Here is a 12,123-nt window from a genome sequence, read left to right on the forward strand (position 1 = left end):
ATGCAGTTGAAGCACCTGAGGACCCTGCAGAGCCCTCAGGTGAGGAGTTGCGTGCCTGTTCCCTCCCTCGCCAGCCTTAACGTTCCCAGAGAAGTGGGGGAACTGACATCTTCACGATGTTGGGCGCCTACTGTATGCGGAGTCGCTGCTCGGTCGGTAGGGTGCAGTAGTCAAGACGGACCGCTAACGTCGGTAGCTTTCATTTCCGTTTCATTTGACATCAGTTGTGTACGAGGCCCCGTGCTGGGCGCCCATGTAAACAGCGAACCTAAGTCTGCGCCCAGGTATACAAGCGCTTTAGGTAAAAGCCCCAAAGACGGAGTGCCGAAGACCTCACGTTCGTTCTGATGATGAAGATCTCAGATTCGGAAAAGGCTGGGCACCGGGAGAGGAGCCATGCTAAAGAAAGGCTGGGTTTTGGAGCTGGGAGACCAGCATTCAAGTCCTGGTGGCAGCTCCACTTGAAATAAATGGTCCAATCCCGCTGACTTGAAGCCCTCGGCACACAGTCTCTGAGCGCCCACCCAACTACTTCGTTTGGAAAATGGGAGGAACAATAATAGCAACCTGAGGGGGTTTGGAGGAAGAGTTAAAGAAAGTCACGTGCGCAAAAGCCTTAGCGAACTGAAAAGCCCTGTAGAAACTGATAGACGAGAGAGAACATTCAAAATTCAAAGGATAGACTCATACAGCTAATGATATCATCTGCCATAAGTGAATGTTTCATATGTAGCAAGACAGCATAATTTAAGGAGTTAGGACTGTGGTTTGTGGAGTCAGACATACGTGGATTTAAATCTTGGTTCCACCCCGTTATGAACTGTGTATGTAAATTTGAGCAAATGACTTAACTTTTCTGAACCTCAGGTTCCCCATCTGTAAAATATGCATAATCATATCTGTCTCAGCGTTATGAAGTAAAAGGACAATGCATATTGAGCATTTATCAAAATGCCTAGTCAATGGTAAGATCTTGTTAAAGGTTAGTTTTTATTCTTCTACTCCCTGCCCCCATTTAATCCTCAGGACAGTGCTGTGAGGAATGAGGAAGGCTTCACAGCGAATGTGGTATGAGGAGAATAGAGGGAAACTGGAACAAAAGAGAGAAGTGCTCATTGCTCAGGAAACTGCCCCCGACATTGTAATTTAAAAATTCCTTTACCCTCATGGAATACTTGGAAGTGAAAATCCCCTTCAGTCTTTCAAAATAAGATGTCATGATGCAGGGTAGGGCCAACGCCCAGGATTGGCAAAATGATGAAGGAAGATGATGAGCAAGGAAAATGAGGAACCCTCAGCCCTTCGAACCTAATTTAATCAAGCGATGGAGGGGGGTAAAGGTGGTGGTGTGGCTATTTTCTGACTCTGAGGATTGTGATGGAGGGGAGAAAAAAAAAAAGGCCTTTTAAACCTGGGACTTTGGAGGTAGGTGGGTTAGGAGTGAAAAGTAACAACGTTTCAAACCAGAGCTCTGGAGCCCAAGTAATTAATCACACAATTGGAGCAGAAGCTAAATGTTTTATTTCAAGGAGGGAAGTCCTTAGTGCAGAACCATTGAGGACCAGGTGGTGGACAGATGTGGAAGAGAATAATCGACTGGGAGATGATCATTTCAAAATTGGACTTCTGAGCAGTGTGTAGTTTGGAGGGGGAATTTAAAAAAAAAAAAAAGCTAGTGACATTTTCATCCTAAATCTAAGCTCTGATTGTTTTACTCCCCATTCCAGAACTTTCACTGTCTTTTTCCTACCAAATAAGCCCAAACTCCTTGGCCAAATTTCAAAGTTTTTTTTGCGCTGGCCTCACTGTTCTTCCTGCCTTACTTCGTCTGTTCTATTTGCAAGATAGTTTCAGCTAAATTAAATTACTGTCTCTTAATGAGATTTGCCTTTGCTCCTATCATTCCTTCTACTTCAGATAACTTCCCCCATTTAACTACATCCAATGTTCAAACCTTAAAGTTGGTCATTTAAACATAAAACGATTTCAGGCTTCTCCAAACTATCATCTGCTTTGTACATGCCTCTCTAATGGGATTTTTCCTGTTTTGCACCATGTTATTAGCCTGGGGGCAGGGACCATATTTTGCCCTTTGTCTTCCTCTCAGCGCCTGGCTACATGCCTTTCCCCGTAAGGTATTCAAAAAACATTGAAAGAGGAGTGCCTGGGTGGCTAAGTCATTAAGTGTCTTCAGCTAGGACATGATCCAGGGTCATGGGATTGAGCCCCACATTGGGCTCCCTGCTCACTGGGAAGCCTGCTTCTCCCTCTCCCGCTCCCTCTGCTTGTGTTCCCTCTCTCTCTGTCTCTCTGTCAAATAAATAAATAAAACCTTTAAAAAATAGTATTGAATGAAAAAAATGTGTATGTTGAATGAATGACTGAAGACCAGAACCTATTTAAAAAAAAACAAAAACTTATCAGACCAATTGAATTTATTTCAGTTGAGCTATGAAGGAGCAAGGCCATTGCAGGGGCACATTGGTACAGTTGACTCTGCGTGTCACCTCGAAGTGTATTTGCATTAATGGTTTCTAAAGCACCTTGTTCTCCTGCACCAGGGTTTTACAGCCTTGGAGACCAGGATGCATCTTTTGTTTTAAGGACTGTGATGTGGAGAATTGACCAAAGTCACACTAGAGCTAAAGGAACTAGAAATGCTTTTGTCACTCTAGACGAACAACTGCCCCCTCTGCCTCTGCAGGATGGAGCTGCAAAGGTGACCTGCATGGCTTGGTCCCAGAACAATGCCAAGTTTGCCGTCTGCACAGTGGACCGAGTGGTGTTGCTATACGATGAACATGGGGAGCGGAGAGAGATTCTCCACGAAACCAGCTGACGTGAAGGTGAAGAGAGTACTCTGTGTGTCCTTAACCTGTTCATGGGGTGTTAGGAATCTGGAAAACTTCCTAACTAACTTCCCCAGCCATCTGCACAGGAAATGGCCTGCCCCATCTTTTCTCAGGATAAATCCCTCACACTCAATACAGTCACACAAACACCTTTTCTTCTCTTTTCTCTACCATGTGTACTCATGACTTTTTTTTTCTTTTCCTTTTTGAACTCTTAGTATGGCAGGAAGAGCTATATGGTGAAGGGCGTGGCTTTTTCTCCTGATTCCACTAAAATTGCCATAGGACAGACCGACAACATCATCTACGTGTACAAGATTGGCGAGGATTGGTGAGGATAGAGCCTGGGAGGTGGGGGTGACCTGGGAAAGAAGGGGAAGGCAGGAAGAAATGTCTCATCGGGGAAAGGGGAGTAGAGAAGATGATGGTCCAGGCTGGGACGTGGAGAGCAAAGGCCTTCCCGAGTCTGTTGCTGCTTCCCTATCTGTGCCTGCCTCATGTGTTGTGAGATCCCATCCCTGGTGGAATCAGCCTAAGGTCAGCATGAGGACCTGTGATGGGAGCCCTTGGTGACACAGCATCTTTGTTCCTGTTCTAAAACTGCTCGGGCTCCATTTTATGCCTCCTTTCAAGGCTCCTATGCAACGGTAGGAAACATTAGGGGGAGCAGGGAACGTATCTGGTCTTTCTTCCCTTCCCCCAGCATCACGTGTGGCACTTTATTTATGGAAGTGTTTTTAATATGTTTTCCCTCCTTTTATTTGGCAGGGGTGACAAGAAAGTCATCTGTAACAAATTCATCCAGACGGTAAAGTTCAGACCTGTCCCTGGGAGATTGGGATGAGCAAACATATATCAGTATATCTACTCGTAAATGTAACCAGAAGTTGCATTTTTAACTTGTCAGTCTGCCCTTTCCAACTGAGAGGATGGAGGATGGTGCTGCGTGGCTGCCCGTCCTCCTTGCTTTCCTCCTTGAGCCCGGCTGTGTCCTCTTCTCCTCTGTAGGCGACTGGGGTGGTGGCATGTGGCGGGGGGTTCAGTTTGTTATAAATGCGCTGGGCTCCATGGACAGGGTTATCCTTTTCACGATTTCCTCCTTCCCGAGTGCTGTCACTTGTCTGCAGTGGCCAGCAGAGCACGTCATTGTTTTTGGACTGGCTGAAGGGAAGGTAAAGGAGGAAGAGAAACACAGGAGAGCCTGTGGGTGGGGATAATGGTCCTGGAGAGAGAAATATGGTTAAATGTCTCCCTTAGGGTCCAGTTATATATTGGGGGAGAAAACGGAAGGACCAGTTTTTTGTTATTTCTTTCTCTTTCCTTAGGATCTGGGTGGCATTGAAAGGAACCTAACCAGACTTGTATCCATTTTCCCATTTTCAGGTTCGTTTAGCAAACACTCAAACTAATAAATCACCTACCATCTATGGGACAGATTCTTCCGTGGTGTCACTGACAACAAAGTGAGTAAGGAAGAGCAGTATCCCAAGCTTGGAGACGTAGGAAGAAGCGATGGGGATGTCGGGACTGGGAGACTATAATATGGAAGATGGGGAGGACTGGTAGCAGGGAGCCCAGGTAGGGTAATGTTTGACACAGAAGCGGGATTTCTTGGTGAGACAGAGTAATCTCTTTCTTCCTCTTCCTCTTCCTTTTAATTCACTCACTTTTTTAGTTCCTCTGGGGAAGGAATTCTCTCTGGTCATGCAGATGGGACCATTGTTAGGTATTTCTTCGATGATGAAGGCTCTGGAGAGTCACAAGTATGACTAAAGGATGCTGTGAGATGGGGGTAAAGAAACCCAAGATCCCTCCTAGGGGAGGTTGAACATGAAGATTGAGGTGGTTGGCGGGGGTACATTTAGATGCAGCCACAGAGAGAATTTTTATTCCGGAGGCTACAGCTTAATATTTGTGGGCAAGGAGGAATCGAGTGGAAAGGATTCTGAGAGTGAGGGAAAGTGAAAATTATTCTTATCTATGTAAAAAGTGTGTTTATATGTATAAATTCATAGGAAAAAAAAAGTCATTCTCAAGAGAGAAAAGGGAAAGGGTGGGGGATAGAAGGAATGTTTATGTTTTACTTTATGTAATTCTCTATTGTTTGACTAACTTACCTTAAGAATTACTTGTAGAGGGGTGCCTGGCTGGCTCAGTTGGTGGATCATGGAACTCTTGATCTCAGGGTTGTGAGTTTGAGCGCCACATGAGGTGTAGAGATTACTTAAATAACTAAAACTTTAAAAAAAAAAAACAAAGTAACCCCTTTCAGCCTGGGTGACTTTCTCCAAGCTAGGAAAAATCCGGCCTTAGCCTAAAGCACTCTCCCCTGAAACTAGAGAATCTCTTCTTCCCTTTCGACTCCAACCTAAAAATACGACATTAAAGGCAGGAAAGAGAAATTCGTACTTTATTGGAAGCCAAAAGAGATGAAAAAAAAAGAATTACTCATGTAATAATTAAATGTATTTCTTGTGTAAAGAAGGAGTTGTATGCTCCGTGTGGACCTACCCAGTGTTAGTTAATGTGTAGGATATGTCCCTTTGGGGGCCTTATAGGTGTTTACTAAAGAACTCAACATACAAGCCTTTTGAGGTTTCCTCTTGAGGACAATGTCAGACGTGTGTGTGTATGTCATACATTTGTGTGTAAGAGTATAAAACCTAAAGACAGTTTGTGACGTTCTCCAGATTAGGATGTGTTGGGGTGGGAAAATGTTGGGAGGAAGATTTGTACAGGGTATACATTTTTCCTAGAAAGGAAGACTCCCTGGCTGAGGCTGTGAGAGTCAGAGCGATTGGAACCCTTTACTTTTGTCTTAGGGGAAGTTGGTTAACCACCCATGCCCACCCTAGGCCTTGGCTTGGGCAACCAACAGCATCGTGGCTGCAGGCTGTGATCGGAGAATTGTAGCCTATGGAAAGGAAGGCCACGTGCTACAAACTTTTTTTTTTTTTTAAAGATTTTTATTTATTTTTTCAACAGAGAGAGATCACAAGTAGGCAGAGAGGAAGACAGAGAGAGAGAGGAGGAAGCAGGCTCCCCACCAAGGAGAGAGCCCGATGCGGGGCTTGATCCCAGGACCCTGGGATCATGACCTGAGCCGAAGGCAGAGGCTTTAACCCTCTGAGCCACCCAGGGGCCCCCCACGTGCTACAAACTTTTGATTACAGCCGTGACCCTCAGGAGCGGGAGTTCACCACGGCTGCTGCAAGCCCTGGGGGCCAGTCTGTTGTGTTGGGAAGTTATGACAGGTGGGTCCCTTTCCATGTGCATCTTCTGCCTACTTTCCCTGTGTACACCTTGCTCTAGCCCAGTTATTTTCAGCCAGAGTGGGAGAATGGTTGGAAATCAAGTGTAGGTTGAAAGAGATCCTCAGGTTTTAATTCACTCACTTCCCTTGTCCTGCTCCCACCATCTGCTGGGACTCTGGAGTTCCACAGTACACCAGGATTTTGTGTCTCTGTGCCTCTGCCTGGGCCTCCACAGTGGAATTCATCTCCACTCTCTTTGTATTGCCATTACCTCTTTTCAGACCACTGGCTCAGTGTTTGTCACATGATATTGCACTTTGGTGTTTATAGTTATCTGGCTAAACTGAAACGCCCTTGAGAAGAGGGCCTGTTCATTTTTTTTTAAATCTCCAGTGGCTAAATTAGCATCCAGTACATAATGTATGCTTAAATGTTTGGTGAAGGAAGGAAGGGAGGGAGGGAGGGAGGGATGATGGGAGGGTAAATAAAATAAATAAAACAAAGAAAGGGCCCCGGTCTCCTCACATCAGCTTTGTCAGTCCTGTCCTTTTATCCCCTTCGATGTCACGTGGGTCTCTTCCTTCCTTTTTCTCTGTTTCTTTTTCCTTATTTCTCCTTTGCTAGCAGCTCATTTTTCTCACCAGCCATGATCTCCTTTTGTTTTCTCCACTCCTATCGCTCTCACCCCATTTTGCTTTTGGCTTGATTTTCCCAACTTCCTTCCTTTGAACCTTTTTGTCCTCTCCTATGAGATTCCCTAGCATGTGTGTTCTCTTGCACTTCCTTTCTTCTCTGATACAGCGAGACTCATCGCCTTCAGTTACCCACCCATTTCCACCCTTTTGCTCAGTCTCCATCTCTTCTGAAATCCACCTCCTTAATTTCAGACTTCGGGTACTCAACTGGAGCCCTCGAAGAAGCATCTGGGAGGAGGCAAAGCCCAAGGAGATTGCCAACTTATATACCGTCACTGCCTTGGCCTGGAGACGGGATGGCTCACAACTCTGTGCGGTGCGTTTTACCAGTAATCCCTTTCCGCCTGGGTGACTTTCTCCAAACGAGGAAAAATCCGGCCTTAGCCTAAAGCACTCTCCCTGAAACTAGAGAATCTCTTCTTCCCTTTTGACTCCAACCTAAAAATATGGCATTAAAGGCAGGAAAGAGAAATTCGCACTTTATGGGAAGCCAAAAGAGACAATTCTGTAGGCAGGGCTGATTTCTCCCTTTCATCCCATCACTATCCCTGAGTCCTGTGAGTGCCACCTCTTTCCATCTGGTACTTCCCAAAACTGCCAGCCCTTTTACTGCCAACTCTTTCCTAGATTCTAGAACTTGGGTTTCAAGGGTGTCTCTAGATATCCTTCCGATGCCTGTTACCTTTTATGTTGTCGCTTTCCCTTCTAGGGCACACTCTGTGGTGGAGTGGAACAGTTTGACTGCTGCCTCCGGAGAAGCATTTACAAGAATAAGTTTGAGTTGACGTATGTGGGACCTAGCCAGGTAAGCAGCTGATAGCCTACTGCACCAAAATCTCCTTTTGGACACTGCCATGGTGCCAAATTTAATCCCTGGTAGAGCTGATCTGGAGAACAGAGTGTATCAGGCAACTCTTTGGCAACTTTCCTGCTGTAGCCCTTCCAGCTTATTGTAAGACAAGATTTAAACACCAAATTTAAGGGGTACAGAGATCGCCCCTTCCATCTTCCTGGTTTAAAACGTTACTACCTGGGGCGCCTGGATGGCTCAGTCTTAAGTGTCGGACTCTCGATTTCAGCTCAGGTCATGATCTCAGGCTTGTGAGATCAAGCACCGCATGGGGCTCCACGCTGGGCATGGAGTCTGTTGAAGATTCTCTCTTTCCCTCTCCCTCTGCCCCACCCATGTCTCCATCCCTCTCTAAAACAAAACAAAACAGAAAAAGCTTTATTACCTATATGTTGTTAACTGGGGAGTTTAGGATTATGCAGGTGCATAACATTGCTTTAGGGCCTCTGAACTCACCGTGTATGACATTGCAAGGTAATTTCTTAGTTCCTGAGCCCACCTTTCTGTTTCCTCTACCTCTGTCCTCTTTTCCTTCCATTTATTATTCATTGGTTCCTTCATTCTTTTTTTCTCTTTTTTGGAAATGTTGTTCACTTATTTGACAGAGTGTCCACACAGGAGCAGGGGAAGGCCAGAGGGAGAGGGAGCACTCGGACGTGGGGCTGAATGTGGGGCCTGATCCCAAGACCCCAAGGTCATGACCTGAACTGAAGGCAGATGCTTAATCAGCCGAGCTACCCAGGCGCCCCCTCTTTTTTTTTTTTAAGATTTTATTTTTAAATAACTCTACACCCCACTTGGGGCTCAAACCCACAACTGAGGTCAAGAGTTGCATGCTCCTCTGACCGAGCCAGCCAGGCACTCCTGTTCTTTCATTTTCTGTCCATTCTCTATACATGAGCACTGTTAGGACAGAGAATACAAGGATAATTGCCTGTGTTATATTGTTCCTTAATCAGGATCATTTTAGCAAAGAGGTATATGAAATGAGAGTATGATCAGTATACACCATGATTAAAGTAATCACAAAGATTTTCAGAAGAGGTACAGGAATGTGAAGAGGGTGATTACTTTTACCCCGTATGTGTTATGTATTAGCATTGAAGGAGATAATCTCTGAAAACATTTTGTAAATAGTAGAGCACTGTGTGAACGGGAGGTGTCATTTTTACCAACAACAGCCTAGGCTAGGTGAGGAAATGAGAGACTAGCTTTGTTTAACACTGTGGAGGTGGGCACGGCAGGTTCACCCCTCTTTGGGGTTGAGGGAAGCCTCAGGGAGCTCAGACTTGTACCTTACCAAGGTGATTGTGAAGAACCTGTCATCGGGGACCCGAGTGGTACTCAAGTCACACTGTGGCTCTGAGGTGGAAGAGGTGAAAATCCTCGGAAAGGAACGTTACGTGGTGGCCCACACGTCAGACACGCTGCTGCTGGGGGACCTGAACACTAATCGCCTTAGTGAGGTAGGAACCCCAGGCAGAGGGGCGGGGAATGGAGCATCGTGAGCTGCTACTTCCGGGGAACCCGGGTCCCTGAGGGGGAAAAGCTCTAAGATGCTGGCGTTGGGGACCTGGTGGACCTGGGAGTGAGACCCTGGAGATTTAGAATCCTGGAATGGGAATTCCCACTGTTGGACTGTTTTTACAGCATCTCTCAGAAGCCTAGAAGCCTAGGGCAGAATGTGACACAGCACCCCTCTTGTGCAACAATCAGGGCCTTCCTAAACTCCTTCTCTCTGCTTCCTACCCCGTCCTTCTGTCAGCGTTGTCTTGGATACTTACCCACATTGTTGTTATGGCCTCTCCCTCTTTTACAGGTGGCTTGGCAGGGATCTGATGGCAATGAGAAGTATTTCTTTGAAAATGAAAATGTGAGTAGAGCTTGATTAACCAACCATCACCATCTCAGTAAACCTCCTAGCTAAGAGAGAGCAGATAAAGAAAGGAGGGCGAGATAGGCAGAGGAACAGAATAAAGAGGAAAGTGGGAGTCACTTTGCACTGACAAGACATCTCCCTCTACTACCGTTGACCATGCAGACTTCTTCATGCAAACGTCCTACCACGTGACAGTTCCCTTCATCCCCAGGTGTACATGATCTTCAATGCTGGAGAGCTAACCCCGGTGGAATATGGGAGTAATGATACCCTGGGTTCTGTACGTACTGAATTCATGAACCCCCACCTCATCAGGTAACCCCACAAGGTTCTCTAAATTTTTGAAACCCAAAAGAAGTCCCTTTTAACCTCTAACTCCTGTATCCTCAAGATTAATCTAAAAACTTCATCCCATATGGTACTTTGGGGCCCTTGCGAAACATCCCGATGACCCAAGTCCATTCTGCCTTACCTCACCCTTCGTGTTTCAGTGTCCGTATTAATGAGCGGCGTCAACGAGGGATGGAAGACAGTAAGAAATTGGCTTATCTTGTTGATGTTAAGACTATTGCTATAGGTAAGACTCTCTCATAATTCTGATAACAAAACAGATGTTTATAGTATGCTTCCATATCACAGGGGTGTGTAGAGTGGAGAATGCAGGAACCTGAGAGGCACCAGGTAAATGTATGGCCCTGCTCTCACAGAGGATGTGGGAAGTGTTCTAACCCACATGTGTGAGTCTGCGTCTAGCTGTGGAGATACAGATACACTGTTACGCATATCAGCTTGTCTCTGTAATTATTCATGTTCTTTAGGCATGTATCTTAGGGCTAGGAATTGTGAACTGTAGAGCGGAACCATTAGTAAATTTATGAATTTTCCTGTTTAGACTTAGGACATAGGATAATGGACTGTTTGAACCAGAAGGGGACTTATTTTCTGTCGAGTTTGACATTGGTAGCCCGTGATGACAAAATTTATTTGAATTTCACAAGTGTTCACTTAAATAAATACATCTTATTTATATATATTAATAATTAGCTCTGGGGACATCTGGGTGGCTCAGTCAGTTAAGAGCCTGCCTTCGGCTCAGGTCATGATCCCAGAGTCCTGGGATCAAGTCCCACATCAGGCTCCTTGCTCAGCAGGGAGCCTGCTTGTCCCTCTGCTTTCTGCTCTCCCTGCTTGTGCACTCACTCTCTGACAAATAAGTAAAATCTTTAAAAAAAAATTAACCGTATCATGAAATGTATCAAGTATAGAAAAATGTTTTTAGAACAGCCCACTATTCCTTATGATGTATAGAGAATAACATATCCATATAGCGTCGTTAAGAACAAGGGTCTAGAGTCAAACCTCCCCACTTCTGCAATTATACCTGTGTGATCTTAGGTCAATTTCTTAACCTTTCTTTATCTCAATTTCCTCATCCACAAGATGGGGATAAAAATCGTACCTACCTTATATGAAAAGCACTTAGTCTAATGTCTGGCACATAATAAGCACTTAATAAAGGTTAGCTATTAATATTATTATTATTACTTGTGTACCCATACCTAGTTTTTTTTTTTTTTAAGATTTTATTCATTTATTTGACAGACAGAGATCACAAGTAGGCAGAAAGGCAGGCAGAGAGAGGAGGAAGCAGGCTCCCCACTGAGCAGAGAGCCCGATGCGGGGCTCGATCCCAGGACCCTGAGATCATGACCTGAGCCGAAGGCAGAGGCTTTAACCCACTGAGCCACCCAGGCGCCCCCCCCACCATCCCTAGTTCTATCATGTCCTGTCCTTTCATTATATTTTCTTCAGATCTTTTATCTCTCCTCTTACTGAGGGACATTTAAGTTGTTGGTTTTTCACCATTTCCAGTGTTTTGGTTCTCTCAGGTTTACACCTAGAGCAGAACTGCTGAATCATAGAAGAGGTATATCTGTAATTTCGCTAAATCTTTCCAAATTGCTCTCCAAAGAGATTGTACCAATTTACATTCCCACCAGCAGTTAGAGGTCCCAGTGTTCTGCATCCTCTGCAGTACTTGAAATTGCCTGACTTCATAATTTGGCTCAATCTGACTTATGTGAAATAATACTTCATCGTATTCATTTTTGTTGTTGTTCATTTGTTTATTGGTGTTTGGATTTGTTCTTCTGCATTTTGCCAGTTCTTATCCCTTGCCTATTTTTAAAATCAGGCTGTCTTTTCCATATTGACTTGAAGGAGTTCTGTGTATGTGCATATCTAGCCTTCGATGGTCATTTGTGTTGCGGATATTTGTCTCAGCCTCTTTTAGTGTTCAGACATTTCTAATTTTAATGTAGTTCATTTCATCACTTTTTAAGAAATAGTTTGTGATTTTTTTTTAAAGATTTTTATTTATATATTTGACAGATCACAAGTAGTCAGACAGGCAGGCAGAGAGAGAGAGAGGAGGAAGCAGGCTCCCCGCTGAGCAGAGAGCCCGATGCGGGGCGTGATCCCAGGACCCTGAGACCATGACCTGAGCCGAAGGCAGAGGCTTTAACGCACTGAGCCACCCAGGCGCCCCTTTTTTTTAAGATTTTATTTATTTATTTATTTGACAGAGAGAGAG

The 12,123-nt window shown here is 44.9% G+C and overlaps 1 protein-coding gene across 1 annotated transcript in view; it reads left to right on the plus strand.

The window, feature by feature from the left end:
• Positions 1-12,123, plus strand: part of LOC308349007 (intraflagellar transport protein 172 homolog) — a gene marked incomplete at its 5' end in the record, with an annotated part of 32,769 nt that continues 20,646 nt past the window's right edge. The window contains 17 exon segments of the mRNA XM_080813547.1: positions 1-39; positions 2,705-2,814; positions 2,816-2,846; positions 3,071-3,183; positions 3,621-3,660; positions 3,959-4,024; positions 4,236-4,315; positions 4,528-4,615; positions 5,675-5,704; positions 5,708-5,785; positions 6,003-6,106; positions 6,994-7,117; positions 7,511-7,606; positions 8,956-9,117; positions 9,471-9,524; positions 9,742-9,845; positions 10,022-10,107. Of these exon segments, the coding sequence (XP_080669673.1) occupies positions 1-39; positions 2,705-2,814; positions 2,816-2,846; positions 3,071-3,183; positions 3,621-3,660; positions 3,959-4,024; positions 4,236-4,315; positions 4,528-4,615; positions 5,675-5,704; positions 5,708-5,785; positions 6,003-6,106; positions 6,994-7,117; positions 7,511-7,606; positions 8,956-9,117; positions 9,471-9,524; positions 9,742-9,845; positions 10,022-10,107 (1,405 nt within the window).

This window comes from Martes martes (assembly GCF_963455335.1).
Source record: "Martes martes genome assembly, chromosome: 9".
Classification (NCBI taxonomy): domain Eukaryota; kingdom Metazoa; phylum Chordata; class Mammalia; order Carnivora; family Mustelidae; genus Martes; species Martes martes.